The sequence below is a fragment of the Phalacrocorax carbo genome, chromosome 5, assembly GCF_963921805.1.
Source record: "Phalacrocorax carbo chromosome 5, bPhaCar2.1, whole genome shotgun sequence".
NCBI classification, from domain to species: Eukaryota; Metazoa; Chordata; class Aves; order Suliformes; family Phalacrocoracidae; genus Phalacrocorax; species Phalacrocorax carbo.
In genome coordinates this window covers 66,059,124-66,074,104 of record NC_087517.1, presented here as the reverse complement: position 1 = coordinate 66,074,104, position 14,981 = coordinate 66,059,124, and the positions used below count along the sequence as shown (strand labels likewise).

Here is a 14,981-nt window from a genome sequence, read left to right as displayed (position 1 = left end):
TTGACTGTAGGCTTCAGTTGCTCGAGTTTATCTGTGTCCTGTAGATGGGATGGATTCCCAGCAAATAGTGTTCTCTAAGCTTGATGCCTTGAGCCTCTCTGTCCAGTGTAGAGTTCTCAGCCATGGCAGAGCGATGTTCAGGCACTCTCTGTAAGTTATAAATCTGACTCTCCAGTGGAGGACTGCATGAATGTAGTTAGGCTATGGATAGATTCTTTGTGGTCTGGGGCAGCAAGTTGCTTGTCTGCACACTTGTACTTTCTGGAGACTTTTGTTTTGCAAGAAAAGCTTGTGGAGCCAATTTCTAATCATTTACAGTATAGATATGGCCCTCAGTTACTTGGGAGAAAAAAAAAAAGTAGAGCATTGTCTTTTTGTGTATTAATCTTCATAGTGACAGACTGATGTGGATATGAGAGGAAAAGAATAATCTTCTGAAATGACTCACAAGTGCTAATCCATCTGGAAGGAATCATTTCCACAAGACTAAAGCTGTTGGTTAGAGTGTTCCTCGTACCTTTCTCAGACATGTCAATAGCTCATGTTCAGCTGGATTGCTCCCAGGTTTCTTGCAGATACTGTAGGATTTGCCTGCAGCAGGTCATGTGGACAAACCCTCTATGCCTCAGCAAATAATTTTTACAGCTAAGGCTTTTCTGCTAGCAGGAGAACTGCATGGTAGGCTAGAGTTCTGTTTCTCACCAGACCATAAAAGGAGATTTCCAAACAAATGTAGGATATTCTGTGATTGTCTGCTTGGCACCTTCCAGGTGAATACATTAAAGAACTTTTTGCAAGCTTTTAGGTGCACTTGAAGCCATGCACTGTGTTGGAGGTAGAGCTACACAGTCCTGGAAGGAGCACTGAGACGTCTCTCTCCCGCTAGTTCTTCCTGCTGATACTTCTTGTCCTTGGGAAAGCACGGTTTGTTCCCTCGTTTGGCTGGAGCACATTTAATGTCTGTGTGAAGTGGCCTTGCTTTTGTCAGTGAACCTGAGGTAGGGATTCTCCTGCATACCCTTCTGCTCCTATTTGACATGCAGAAATAATCAGAATTTACATCTCAACGTGGTTGTAATGGAAAAAGCAGTGGGGATTTAAGCAGTTAACCTCCTGTTAGATCCTGCTTTGGAAAATATCCTAGTGATTCAGACTGCAAATCAGGTTAAGAGGAGACCCAAACTTTGATTTCTAATAGTGTCCTTTAACTAAGACATCTCAAGGTTTTTGTTGGTTTTTTTTTTTTTTTAATTAACATTGTTTTTGTATGGAATACTAACATTTAGGCACTTCATAAAATTTGTATTAAAACTGGAAGTTTTCACAACATTTTTACCATTACTTCAGCCCAGGTATTGCAAATAGGGATGGCATATTTTCTGAGAGAAATATATAAACAGCCATTTTTAGATTTGCTGGATTTTGCCTTTTATGTGAAATGCATTGGACCAATCCTATTAGTTAACTATTATTTAACTATTTGTTAAGTCTTTGAAGCAAACTGTAAAAATCTTAGTAACACGTCTTTCTATGGGACTTTTTATTTAGACTATTAGGGATAGTCTGGAACAGAAATGTACGGGTCGGGACTTGAACGGAAATTAGCATATATTTTTGAAAAGCTTGAGAAAATATAATGCAGAATAACTATCTTCAGCTTAATTGTGCAATTCTTAGGTCAAACATAGTGTTAGTAGCTTTTAGGGAATAATGAATAACCAAGAACTACAGAATTTTGTCCATTTACCAGGGGTGAGTCTTGAACATACAATAATGAGCCAATATTTCTGAAACAATGGGAGTAGTGAATATACAGCCATAAGTGATGACTGCAATGCAGAAGGAGAAAACAGAAGTCACTTTCAGGCCTAGACACCAATTTAAAGATACCATAATTATGTCTAATTTGTAATAAACATGTATTCTCATTTGGGCTTGTATATGTAAATTGGCCCCAAATGCTTCAAGTATACAGTAAAGCTTTGTTCACAACTTGAGAGGCTGATCTAAGGCTGGTTTGGAAATTTGGCTCTGTAGATTAACATTCCAACATGTTTTTCAAATCATGGACATTTTTAAATTCTGCGCCAGCTTAGAATTCCCAGGGCTCTAGCAGTTTCCTTGTGGTTTCTAATTGGAAAACTCGGAGAAAATCAGATTCTTTATCATAAAGGCAAAGATGCAATTTTTCTTAAAAATGAACGTACAGGGCTTGGAGAATCAGACTTACCTGCAGTGAGCGACATGTGAAATTCTTCCTTAATGTTTTCAGCATCTGCATTAAAATTGTATCTTTGTTAAACATCTGGAAATCCAAAAAAAAAGCGAACAGATAAAGCATCTGAAAGAATTCTGTCTTCCTTTAGACTGCGTAGATCTTTATCACAGTCTTCCTTGACATTTGGCTCATGTTAGGTAAAGCACCATTTGGAACTAATCTTACAGAAAGAGCTGGGAACCCCCCACCCCACCTTGCATTTCGAAAGGTCACCAAGTGTGAGATTGATCATTGAGAGAAAAACAGGAGGGAAAGGAAGAAGAGGCATGACTGTCATACAGCAATATACCTGGTGGTATAATTACATGAAAGAATTTGAATGGCATCTTATATTTGCTATTCAGACTGCCAGTGAAAGGTTATCCACTATAATTCCACAGATCAAAGAAATATGTTGATTATTTGAGCTATACTACACTGCACTCTAAGTGAAATTATGGAAACATCTTTTGATATGAAATTTTAGAACCTATAATGTGTTTTGATGGACTTCAGCTATTCCAACTGAAATTTTCTAAGCATTGTCATTAGCTTGGGTTCTTCTGGAATGATTAAGGGGAAAAAGTGATTTTGAAATTTCTGAGGCTAAAATAAGTTGGTTTTGCCAAAATGTAATACTTCTCATGTTTAACTTTATTTTGAGAGAATCATATCCCCTTCAGGAATGTGATGTTTGATAAGACATGGCCATGGGTTAATAAGATGCTTTTTGAAAAGTGTCCTATGATCAGATTCAACAGGTTTATACCTCAGGGAACTATTGCTGCTTATGCATGTAGTTGCCATGTTCATCCAAAGGTCCTGCTCTGTGACACTGAAATAGCCACAAGGAACTTACTCAAATGCAGCCCTCCTGGTTTTCTCATTAGATTACAATATTGCCATGGTTTCATGGTGTCATGGTTTAACCCTGGCCTGTAACTCAGCCCCATGCAGCTGCTTGCTTGCTCCCCCACAGTGGGATGGGGAACAGAATTGGGAGAGTAAAAGTGAGAAAACTCGTGGGTTGACATGAAGACAGTTTAACAGGTAGAGCAAAAGCTTTGCACACAAGCAAAGCAAAACAGGGAATTCATGCACTGCTTCCCATGGGCAGGCAGGCATTCAGCCATCTCCAGGACAGCAGGGCTCCATCACGTGTAATGGTGACTTGGGAAGACAAACGCCATCACTCCAAACATCTCCTGCTTCTTCCTTCTTCCCCCAGCTCTATGTGCTGAGCATGATGTCAGATGGTGTGGGACACCCGTGGGGTCAGTTGTCCTGGCCGTATCCCCTCCCATCTCCTTGTGCCCCCTGCAGAGCATGGGGAGCTAGAAAAGTCCTTGACTAGTGTATGACTAAACATGTCCACACTATCACCACTGTTTTTAGCACAAATCCAAAACACAGGCCCGTACTAGCTACTGTGAAGAAAATTAACTTTACCCCAGTCAAAACCATCACAAATAGAATTGAGGGAAATTCAGAAACTAGGATTCTTCAACTAATTCCACGATAATTCAGCTCTGGTTTCTGTGGTTGTGAAGGGGAAAAGATCACGATCATGTATCAATCATAGGATCATTAAGTTGGGAAAGACCTCTAGGATCCTGAAGTCCATCTGTCAACCCAACACCAGCATGTCTCCTAAATCATGCCCTCAAGTGCCACGTCTACATATCTTTTAAATACCGCCAGGGATGGTGACTCTATGATAAGGTGTAGTTGTCCTCTGAAAGAGCAGCTGTGAGAATTGCCCCATTCTGTGCTAATCAGATATTATAGAAGCAACCTATTATGAAATGCCAATTTTAAAAATCCCCATGTAAATTCTGAAAACCAGAGCTGTAAGGACAAAGTACAGAGCATTTATTGATTGGGAATGAACTACCTAGTCCCAGGCTTTACCCTTTGCGTTTGTTTTCAGGAACACTGTAAGGAGGTCTTTGCCATGACTTATCTGAGAGCCTTTGCTTTAGTTTCTCTGTTTATAAAATGTTAATGAACTTATTTTCTTTATTTTGATTGTAGTCTCTCTCTTTAATGCTGTTATAGCATTAGAAGAAAAAACAAACCACCTCTGATTTTTATGTTTGGGCTGGTAGCATTTTCAGGTTGTAGATAAGTAGAAGTAACTGCTTTTATTCTGTGGTGTGTACGTGCCTGGACTTTGTAAATTACTTTTACAAGAACTTGAAAGACTATTAATAAAAGTGCACTTGTCAGTAGGCATAGATCTGTTACACAGTTAGATGTCCAGAAATTTTGGAAGTCAATTTCTAGACCTCCCCAAGACTTTGGAATTTAGTGACTTAATCCCGTCCTCAGTTACACAAATTCAGTGGGCAGGAACAGGGTCTGACATCTGTTAAAATGGGCTCTTTGTTGTCAGCTTCCATTAGTTGCGCTCACCTGCTCTCCAATGGAAGGTTGCTGGTGGTTGGTGTCTGTACGTTATTCAGCTGCCCAACAGCCACCCTCTCGTAGGTGGCCTTCTGACTCATTCACAACATGTCCCTCATGTTTCCTCGTCTAGTTTCTCTTTCCAGGCATTGCCAGGTAATTCAGTTGCTGAATATCAGTTGATCCTTAACAGAAATTCATCAAGTCATATTTTACTGAGGCTTTTGGTTTCAGTGAGAGAGATGTCACTTATTCTGGCAAACTTTGATTTTTGCCTCATATGTTGAAACGGACATGTCCCTTGACTACATTTAAATGTTATTAGTCAAATAATCAAATGTGCTTAAGCTGGTGAATGACGCTTCTGCCATGCCAATTTTTGACATTATTTACTTCTGGGTATCCCAGTTGTCTGGTGCATTGTACGTGAATTCAATCATCTCTTGTAATCTTTGGCTTTCTAACACGCTGCTGGAAGTAGGAGTTGCAGTATTTCTGTTAAATTAGTTTTTCATAACTATTTATTAACCCCATATTTTTGGAATGATAACCAATTGTTTTCTTCTTTTGCTGTGTGACCAGTAAGCTGTGTCTTGGACAGAGGGCTTAAATGAACAAAGCTACGGACAAATTCTTAACTTCTAAAACTATATTGTTGTTAAATTAAGCTTATTGTCCACCTATGCTTACTCTTAAGAAGTTAAAACTAATGCTTCATGGAAGAAGTGGGAGAATGTATTCTACTTTGACAGTAATAGCACAGCCAAACCATTCACTTAGTTTTGTATTTATTTTAACATTGTGGTCTCTATGTTGATATAAAGCCTTGATGATGTTAATTATTTTTATTGGCATATCATAAATCTGTTAGGTATTCCAAAGTGATCACAAATGCTTTCTTAGAACCTAGGAAGTTGATAATGAGTGATTTTTGGCTTTCGATGATCTCTGCAGTGATTAGGTAGGGTAACAATCTGGTCAACACATGATCTTTAAACTTGAAATCCAACCTGCTATCCCATTAAAATGACATCTCTCTACAGTACTTAATAAGACGGTGCAAAGATTGTATTTCACTGAAGGACAATGCTTTGTCACTCGTGAAGTGAATTGCTTAGGGATGCTTTGTTGTAAGTGCAATGTCATTTTTCATTAATCTGGAAACTGTTCCTGGTTTTGTGTCTGTTGAAAAGTTTGGCAATCATTATTGATGTCTCCTAAGCCTTCAAAATTTCCATGCTGAGTTTTCATTTTTAAAAAATTTTCCTTGATTTTAACTTCTGTTGCAGCTTTGGGAGGGCTGGGGGTGGGTGGGTGTGTTATATATTTTTTTCTTAGGTTTTATTTTTTGCAGTGGGAAATGCTTAATTTCAAATTCTGTCTATGTATTTCTGTATTTGGAGTTCCTTCCATCCATTTTGGATATGCATTTAGCACATTCTTTTGATTGTTGGTCCAGTTGTTATATTTGTAAAGTGTTCTCTCCCATAGTACACGGGGTAGGAGGAAAACAAAACTGGGCCCACCTTGACGAGGAGTAGTTATTTTACCTTGTAAGTATTAGAGTTTCATTTATTTAATGTCTAGTTCATACGTGTCTATGGCTATTCACTAAACCTGAATTTTGTCACTGCAAAGCTGTCTAAGGTAAACTTAATTTTCCTTTGCTGAAATGAGTGTCTGGGACACCACTTCCGTGATTTATAAATGGGTTCTGAAACACTTTAGGTTTGAGTTCCTGAGGAATTAAGAATAGCAACTGAATAAATGATGGTTGGCTAGGGGTATTGTTACTCAGTGGTGAGGTGAATTGTAACAGCTCGATAAGAGTAAGTGCTTGTAGCAATGAGCTTCAGTTCACTTATGTTTAACAAATTGATAAAAGTCAAGCAGAAAAATTATATTTACAGAGAAGATTGTGGCAGAGCTTCTCTTGTGTATGCCCTATCCTAAAGATCTAATTCAGATTTTATAAGGGAAAGGAGGGCTTTCCTGAGAATACCTGAGCAAAATGAGGGCAGAACTTAAGAAGGAAAAAAGTAGCTCTGTGGCCAGTAGCAAAGTGAAAGGCAAAATTGTAAAAAGTTCAGAAGCAGATGTGTGCTCTGTCTAGCTGATAGACTCAAATTTCAGTATGAATTTGTGCTTACGAAGCACGAGTTACGTAAGAGACACCGCTGCAGTCAGATACTGCAGTCTCCGTAGTGTTACTTTCCCCCCCTTTTTGGTTAATGTAGGTCATCAGGAGATAAACAGATTTTTCCTACGAGTGCCTAGCTAATGGTAACCCTCTTCCATAACAAACAAAATTGCTAATCTTTTCCCTTTTATTCAAGTGTGACTGACAGTTCAAAGAGCAGGGTATGATTAGCGATCTTCAGAACATGGCTCTATAAAAAAAATGTGGGTTTTGACATGTATTTGTGGACCCTCGTTTTGGAAAAACAGTACCAAAAAAATACATTTTTCCGTGTGATTTCAGAGCATTGGTGTAAGAGAGTCCCTTTTGGGCTTAGAAGTGAACCTGACAGCATTTTTCCAGGATTGCATCATATGTTTCACTCACACTTTCACATCCTGCATTAAACCACATGCATGCACATCAACAAGACAAGATTGTAAAAGGAGTGTAACTGGGGAACTGTTTTCATGATATTTGATAGGAGTAATTGCGGCCACTGCTGTTTCAAAGCAACTGCGGTTATACTATACTATGTCAACAAAAGTCACTTTTGCCATATGGAAACCTAATTACTTCAGAATGATCTGTTAGAAGGCACTTTTGAGATAGTCGGGCCATTTATACAAATCAGTAAAAAATATTTGTCCGTGAAACCTTTCTTAAATAAGAGCTTTCACGTCTTATAGGTTGAACGTTACAGTGATAGTTTGGAAATGTTTAAAAAGTAGACTCCTATTTAAAAGGTGGCAGGGAAATATATTAGGTGATAAGAAAATATGAGTACTTCCCTATGATTTCTGTGATAAACCTGATCGTGCTATTGTTGAATGGAGAGGAGGGTTTTTTGCTGTTCTCTTCAGCAAGGCCCTAATGTGGGAAATGGGATGAAATATAAAACGCTACATTTTAACGAGGCTGTGATGCCAAGGATATTTATCTGTGTAGTATTTGTTCCATAAAATGACTTAAAGCTTCCCCCTCCCCTCCCTTCAATAACGTAGGATTTTTCCTTTCTGTAATCCAGGGCATGCCTTGTTTTTACATTTGGGTGTTTGTTGCTTCTGAGTTATTTGGAGCACCTATTGATCAGAATTTTTTTCTGTCACTATGAAAATAGAGAATATTGCAAGTTTGATCAGTTGATGTGATAGTTCTGCACCCAGACTCTTACTATTTGCTGTCAGTAGCTGTTACTACAAACCTGTACTTCTGAAAGACACTGTAATATTTATAATTGTAAAAGCAATGTTGCAAGCTCCATGAATGTCCAGGTTTCACAGTGAAGCTGGGTTAACTGATGTGTTTAAAGGTCTGTTGTAGTTGTCAAGGTGTAGAATCGTAATTTATGGATAGTCCATTACGTGCATGAAGTTTTAGATGGTTTGTTTGCTGACTCAAACTGCATAGAATTCTGACACATAAACCAGCTGTTCTGAATTGCTTTCCTTGAAAACATTTCTATATTCAGTCATTACGATCTACCTAAATCATTAGACATAAAATATCTAGAACAAGATTTATGCATGTGATGTTAGTACCGGGGAGCAGCAGTGACCCAGGGGAACCCTAGAGTTTTATGCGTTCCTGCAAGGCATCGCAACGCCTTCCCAAGAACCCCTTTTAAGAAAGGCAGTGTAGGTTCTCCTGGCTGCCTCCTTGCTTCCAGCTGCTGTTGTACTGCCGAGGGCATCAGTGCCAAGGACCAGTGCTGCAGATTTGCTCATGCCCTGTGGGCTCAGGGCCGAGTAGAGCAGATTGGTTGTTCCTGCGCTGGGCCCAAGTCTCCTCTGATTGCTAGATGGCAGCCGCCAGCCCTTGAGCACTATATTTCTTTTTTTCAGGTTTTTGGTTTTTTGTTTTTTTTTTTTTTTGGGGGGGGTGGGGTGGGGGGGGGTGGGTGGGTAGGGGGGTGTGGGGGTGGGTGGTGTGTTCCTAGTTCAAATTTCCTGAAATAATATGAAGGTTTTATCAGAGACTTCCAGAACAGTGTTTAATACCCTTAGTATGACATGAAAGAATATAAGCTGGTTATCAGGGGATGTGGCGGGATGAAGTAGTTTAAAGGCACAGAATCAGCTGGGCTGAAATTGGAGAACTGAGTGGAAGGAGACAAACCTGGTATGATTTCACTTATAATGCCTTTCTGAGCTGTTCCTGGGGTCATAAACGGTTTTTATCTATCTTGGAGAACACTTTCTAGTCTTCTGCAAAGGGAAGCCTGAGAACTAAGTAACGTATAGGTGCTCTGGAAAACCCAGAGATGAGAGCTGAGGATGGAACTAGGAGATGACATGATCTGACACTGCAGGTCTGCTTTCAAATGAAGAGTAATGGTAGCTTTATCTCCTTTCCATGCTCTCTGAAGTAGCTTGTGCACAAGCCTGCGAGTGCCAGGAATACTGGAGCTGGCTTCTGTCACCTTGTCCCTGCCACAGTGCTGCTAATCCATTATAAGGTCATCCAGGATTTGTGCTTTAAATTGGATGTAGTCATTCAAAAATTCTAGAGTATAGTTTTGTCAGGTATAATTTGTTTGCTGTCCTTACCATTGACCTGTTAACTCAGTTGGTTCAACATCTATCTATCACTTCAGATACTCTGGTCTAAGCAGAGATATCGCAGCAAAAGAATTTCATTCCCTTTGATTTTAATTGTGTTAAACCCATTTGTGGCTGCTGGTAATTTGGTTCTGTATGAATATGATCAAGTCTATTGTATGTACAGTGGATGTTTTATTATTCATATTAAGGTACAGTGCTATGAAAAGGCACCTCTTTGAATCGACTGACAAGTTAGAGCTGATTATAAACAAGCTATGTATTTCTGAAGGGATTGATTCCTCTGAAATACTGAAAAACAGAATAGTTCCTGTCAGGACCCAAGAGAACCAAAATACCTTAATAGTTGTGACTAGCCTCCCCTGGGACCCCAGCCTGCGCCCTCTGCCCACGGCCCAGGCTCCCCCTTTGACCTCATCCCTCTTCTTGCCAGAGCCATGGTGTGGACAGACCACCTCCAGCCTTGCTTTCTGCCGGCTGGGCTTTGTGGCTGGAGCCTCAGCCTCTGCTTTGTGTCCAGCCTTGTCTCCTGCTGTTTCTGACTTGTCTTCCTGGACAGACACTAGACCTGACTTGTCACCCTGACTTGTCACAGGAGAGTCGGCTAAAGCTGTTACATCACGGGCGCTGCCCTCCTCGGGTGCTGTGGAATGGCACTGCTGCCGGTGAGGGCTGCCACTGCTTGGGCTGGGGTCACCCTTGGCTCCTGGCTTATTTTCCCTCGTGGAGCAGCCCAACTCTTGCTGCTCCCTGCCTGTTTCCCATCTTGCTTCATGCTGCCATTTAGTAGAAAATTATGAAACAAAAGGCTTGTTTTGACAGCTTTTCTCTGAACGCAGGCTGGACTAGCTGACCTTCCTTCAGCAGGCAGCCAGAGAATTTTGTGGGACTCCTATTAACAGAAGGGGATGCTCTTTTAAGACTCTTAGACTTGTCCAATGAAAACTTTCTGCGAAAGGATGCAGCAGGGCAGAGATGGACAAATGCTGCATTACTTCTTCCTAAAGGCTGGAAGTCACAAGGGGAAATTCAATGTGTGAAGCAGTCCGTAGCATAAAATGAGAATTTGCCTCAGGGTACAGATACTCATTGTTTCTTTGAAGAAATTAGTGTGATGTGAAAAGGGTGCTAGTCTAGAAAGGTGTCTAGTGCTAATAGCTTTTTTCCTTAAAAAAAAAAAAAAAGAGCAGCCCTGGTCTGTGAGGAACGGAGCACTTTTTTTTTTTCTTTCCTTTTTTTCCTCCAGAAGAATAGAGAGGGATTTAAAATAATGGTTAACTTCCCTGTGTCTGTTCTCCATATCTAAAGTCCCTTGGAAGAATTCAGGTTTAATTGTTTCTTACTTTTGTACTTTTGCTGGATTTATTGAATAGTCATGTATCCTTCCCTACTGTCTTCCTTCTTCCCCTCCTTAATTCCAGGATGGTCCAGGAGATGATGTGGTGTCATTGACACAAGATTTACTTGAACTTTTAATATCGCCTTTTAATTACTTTGAAACATAAGCATAATTTTTGCAAAACAAGGAAATAAATGTAAAAAATTGCAGTTGGAATAAGAAACATGGGGGGATGAGAGCTAGACAGTGATTTGAGGAGTAGGTTGAAACCTTTATGAAGCATGTGTGTATGTCTAAAGCAATTTATAAGCTCCCATTGACATACCCAAAGAATAAGTAGAATGGTTTTTATCCCTGCAGTCCTTCTATTTGCAGTTTGTTTGGTTTATTAGGTATATAGAGGTGAGTAGCTCTGTGCATGTAGATGCATTCTGCAATTACGTTGCTGCTATCAGATGTCTAATATAAAATCTCATAGAAACTTTTTCTAAACTGTCTTTCAGTACTGGCATTAGTATGCTACGAGCAGCTGTTGTAAGGGGAAGTCTCCTTCTGTGTCTTTTTATTCCCTTTCCACATTTCCAAGATTTATTTTGGACTGTTGAAAATGGAATTTTGGACATAGAGCTAGGAACTAATAGAGACACCATTTTCAGTTTTCTACCTCTTAGCTCACTTGCCATTCAGTAACCACTGACTCCAGAACAGAAGCAAATATTTCATAAATCAGCATAATAGAGAAGCAGCACACTCAGGTTGACGTGGGGTCTGAATTCCTCCATGATTTAGAGATTTCTAAAATTATGTAGTAACAATGTTTCATACTTTCTTCATTTTGCCATGGATATGGCTATTTTTCATTTGAGGAAAAGAAACTTTAAATGAGAGCTAAATGCTAAAGTATTCTTTGTACGTGTCGCAGTAAATGTACCCATACAGGCAAAAAGCTTGCTGTGGTAATTGCTTTCATTCAGATATTGATCCGCTGTATCGGCAGCAGCTCCTCTGATATCAAAATCCTGTAAACGGACCTACTCGGGTACAATAGAAGCCTGGCTCTGTGTTAAACCTCGATCTCGTAGCTACTAGATTCCACTTTGGTGTTGTGCCTATGTGGCTTACGCGTGGTGTTAAATGGGAGACGGCGGTGTTTCTGAAGTGTTTATGGTCTTGAGTCCTCAATACCTATCGCTTTACACTACGATTCCCTCCTAACATAGATCTGAAACTAATTCACCCTTAATTATGCAAAAGTTCAGTTCCTGGTTTAAAGTCTGTCTTTATAACTTTTTTTTAAATTCAGTGAACTGGACCAAACACTAAATCCCCAAATTGTAGTTGCTAATATTGTTAGAAAGTTGCTAATACTGATTCAGCTCTGAACTTCACATTGCATAGCCAGTCATGATGCTTTAGAAAAAACTGTGGCTGACAAAGTTGTGCCATTAAATTAACTTCTCATTCTTCTTTGTTTGGGATTCTTTAATGGACAAGGAGATATGTTGGCAGCTCTGCAGTCATCCATCTATGCAAAATCTGCGTACTGATTTCAAAATACTGAAGTACTATGCTTGCAGTTGCAGTTTATCTAAATAGTTAACTTATGTTTTTCAGACCTTGCCGGTACGGAAGATTCCATGCAAAGCCAATGCTCCTTCAGGGTCTTTTTTTGCACGAGACAACACAGCAAATTTCTTATCCTGGTGCAGAGACGTAGGGGTGGATGATACCTGCCTGTTTGAGTCAGAAGGTTTGGGTATGTATTTGTTTATATAGTAGTTGGTAATTCTAAATAACTTCTCTTTTGTGTTTTGCCTTGAAAGACAGAATGGCTCTCTTAATAGATCCTGACTCCAAATCCAACCTGTGTCTGACTGTGTTAATTCTGCCCCTCATCTGAAGCATGGACAAATAAAGTACACGCCACTTAAAAATCATTTAAGTCGATTTTAAGAGGAGCCTAAATGAGACAAAAATCTTCCTCTAATTTCTTGCTCACAGATGATTTTTCACCCTACACATGCTCTTTTGATCATAGAATGCTTTTCCATAGTTCAGTGAATAAGATGGTCCTTTTCTGTTTAGGGAGAGTAGGATACAAGCGCATTCGCAGTTTTGGCTGCAGACATTTAGCTATTTGTGCAGATTCAATGGATTGCTCAGGAGGCAAGAAAATAAGAAATTCTTCTCTGCATCCTACACTGACATTTTTTCCAGCTGATTCCCTTGTACAGCTGTGGACAAAAATTATCCAACACTAATGCTTCAGGGTGTACCATCAAAAGAATTGGACTGCTTAGGAAACCACTGTACTAATAGTACATGTTCTTCATTATTTTAACTCTTCTCTCTTCAAAGGAAAACTTACGAATCTTACCTTGAGATTTTTTTCAGCCAAATATCATGAAATGAAGAGAATCAAATGTTTGGTTGTTATCTGAACTCAGATGAAAGGGTAAAACAGTTGTGACGATGGACAGCTTGGAAGTGAACATGCTATACTGAATCAAGAGGCTGCTTTGTTCTGTTGCTCAAAAGGTCTTTGCCCAGCTGAAGTTCTTATCTGTGCTGCAGTTGATCTATTCCCCTTCTCTTATGGTCTTGCTCTTCTAGCACAACTATTCCTGAAGCAATTTTTTCATTTGTCTGTTCTTTTATCCTATGAGGGTTTTTTTAATTAAATTAAATTATTTTATATCTCCGGGACAAAATGCTTGGCAGAGAAGAAATTAGTATCGTAAAGGTGACAAGTAGTAAGGAGGATATATATCTTGTCTATTTTGTTAATTAAATCCTGAAGAAGAAATTTTTACTGGACATGGTAAATCATGTGGAAGATGAACAATAACTGTATTTCCTAAGGCTTGAAATTATGGAAAAGTTGGACATTGTGTAGGACAAAGAAACTTGCAACTACAAGAAGGAAGGAGACGCAGACCTCCAGTGTCTGAGATAAGCACAACAGTCTGGGGTTAATCCAACACTTAAATGAATTTAGACTTCGTACTGCTATGGTAAAGGCAGAAATTTGCCATTGTTCCAAAAATAGGTTAACTGTGTAATTGCGAGCGTGTTTATAAGGAATCTTCTCGTGCATTGTTAAGAAACCAGATCTTGTTTAGAGATGGAATTGGCATAGCTGAAATACCGATATTCCCTGGCTAAGTTAATTTTCACACCTACAAAGTGCCACAGTATAACACTGACTGCAAATGCACCTGGGAAGTTGAGGTTCAAGATGATTTCCTCTCTCAGAAAACTGAAGTGAAATATGCCCAGATACACAGTGTGCAAACCTGTGCTGCACTAGATTTGTTTGATTAGTGACTGATTTTCTGCACTGATTGAAGATGAGGGTCTGTTGTTTTCCTTCTCTGAGTGTTACTGTTTATAGAATGGAATTGCTGAAAAGACTTAGGGTGCTGGAAACAGGATTAGGACTTGATAATATTTTGACCTATTTTTCTGAGCTTGAGAAGGGGATGGTGACCATGCCATTTCTAAAAAAGATAAAAATAGAAGCTACTGTTCTCCCCCAGTTTGAGGTAGAACTCTTAAAAGTTTTGATTTCATTTGAGGTTTTTCTAATGCATTAGAAATGATGATGAATCATAACATTTGCCAGTCTAAAGCTTTTATGTTCCTCTCTCTCCCATAAATCACTTCTCCACTGCATAGGAGATAAAAATTCAGCTAAAAGTGATATCAAAGGTTCTGTTCAAAGCGGTGAGAAATGTGTGTGAATGACATCTAAGTGTTCGCACTGCCTCGGGGAAGTCTGCTGTATTTTTGGTAACAAATAATTGTGGTGAAATTATGGTTACAGAGGTAACTGGGTGTTGTGTTTTCTTGTGTTTTTTTTTCCTCACAGCTAATAAAATGTATTGATGTGTGAATTACTAGTGATAAAGAAACTATTTTCTGTCTGTTGAGGAGCCTTAGTTTGTTAATGTTCTTAACTGACTTGATTTTTAGCCTCCTTTTTTACTCTATTCTGCCTACCTTATGGTATGTTAATACTGTGTTATTTAATTAGATGCACATAGTGATGTTTTCTTCATGCCATTGTATCACATAAAACATTCCTGATGCCATTTTCTGGCAAATTTGTATTCTAACATCAAAAGAGTAATTTTGAAGATGTAATGCACTGAAACATTTGAATGATGAATTTATGACACTACTGATTCAAGAAGAAGAAAGTCCCCAGTCTATTCAGAGATCAGCAAAATAAGGTAT

General features: G+C 39.2%; 1 protein-coding gene across 6 annotated transcripts in view; it reads left to right on the top strand.

The window, feature by feature from the left end:
* Positions 1–14,981, top strand: part of GAS2 (growth arrest specific 2) — a 98,452-nt gene that overhangs the window by 26,371 nt on the left and 57,100 nt on the right. For all 6 annotated transcript variants that reach the window (XM_064452847.1, XM_064452848.1, XM_064452852.1 and 3 more), the window contains exon 4: positions 12,357–12,498. In XM_064452847.1, the coding sequence (XP_064308917.1) occupies positions 12,357–12,498 (142 nt within the window). The remainder of the gene's footprint in view (positions 1–12,356; positions 12,499–14,981) is intronic.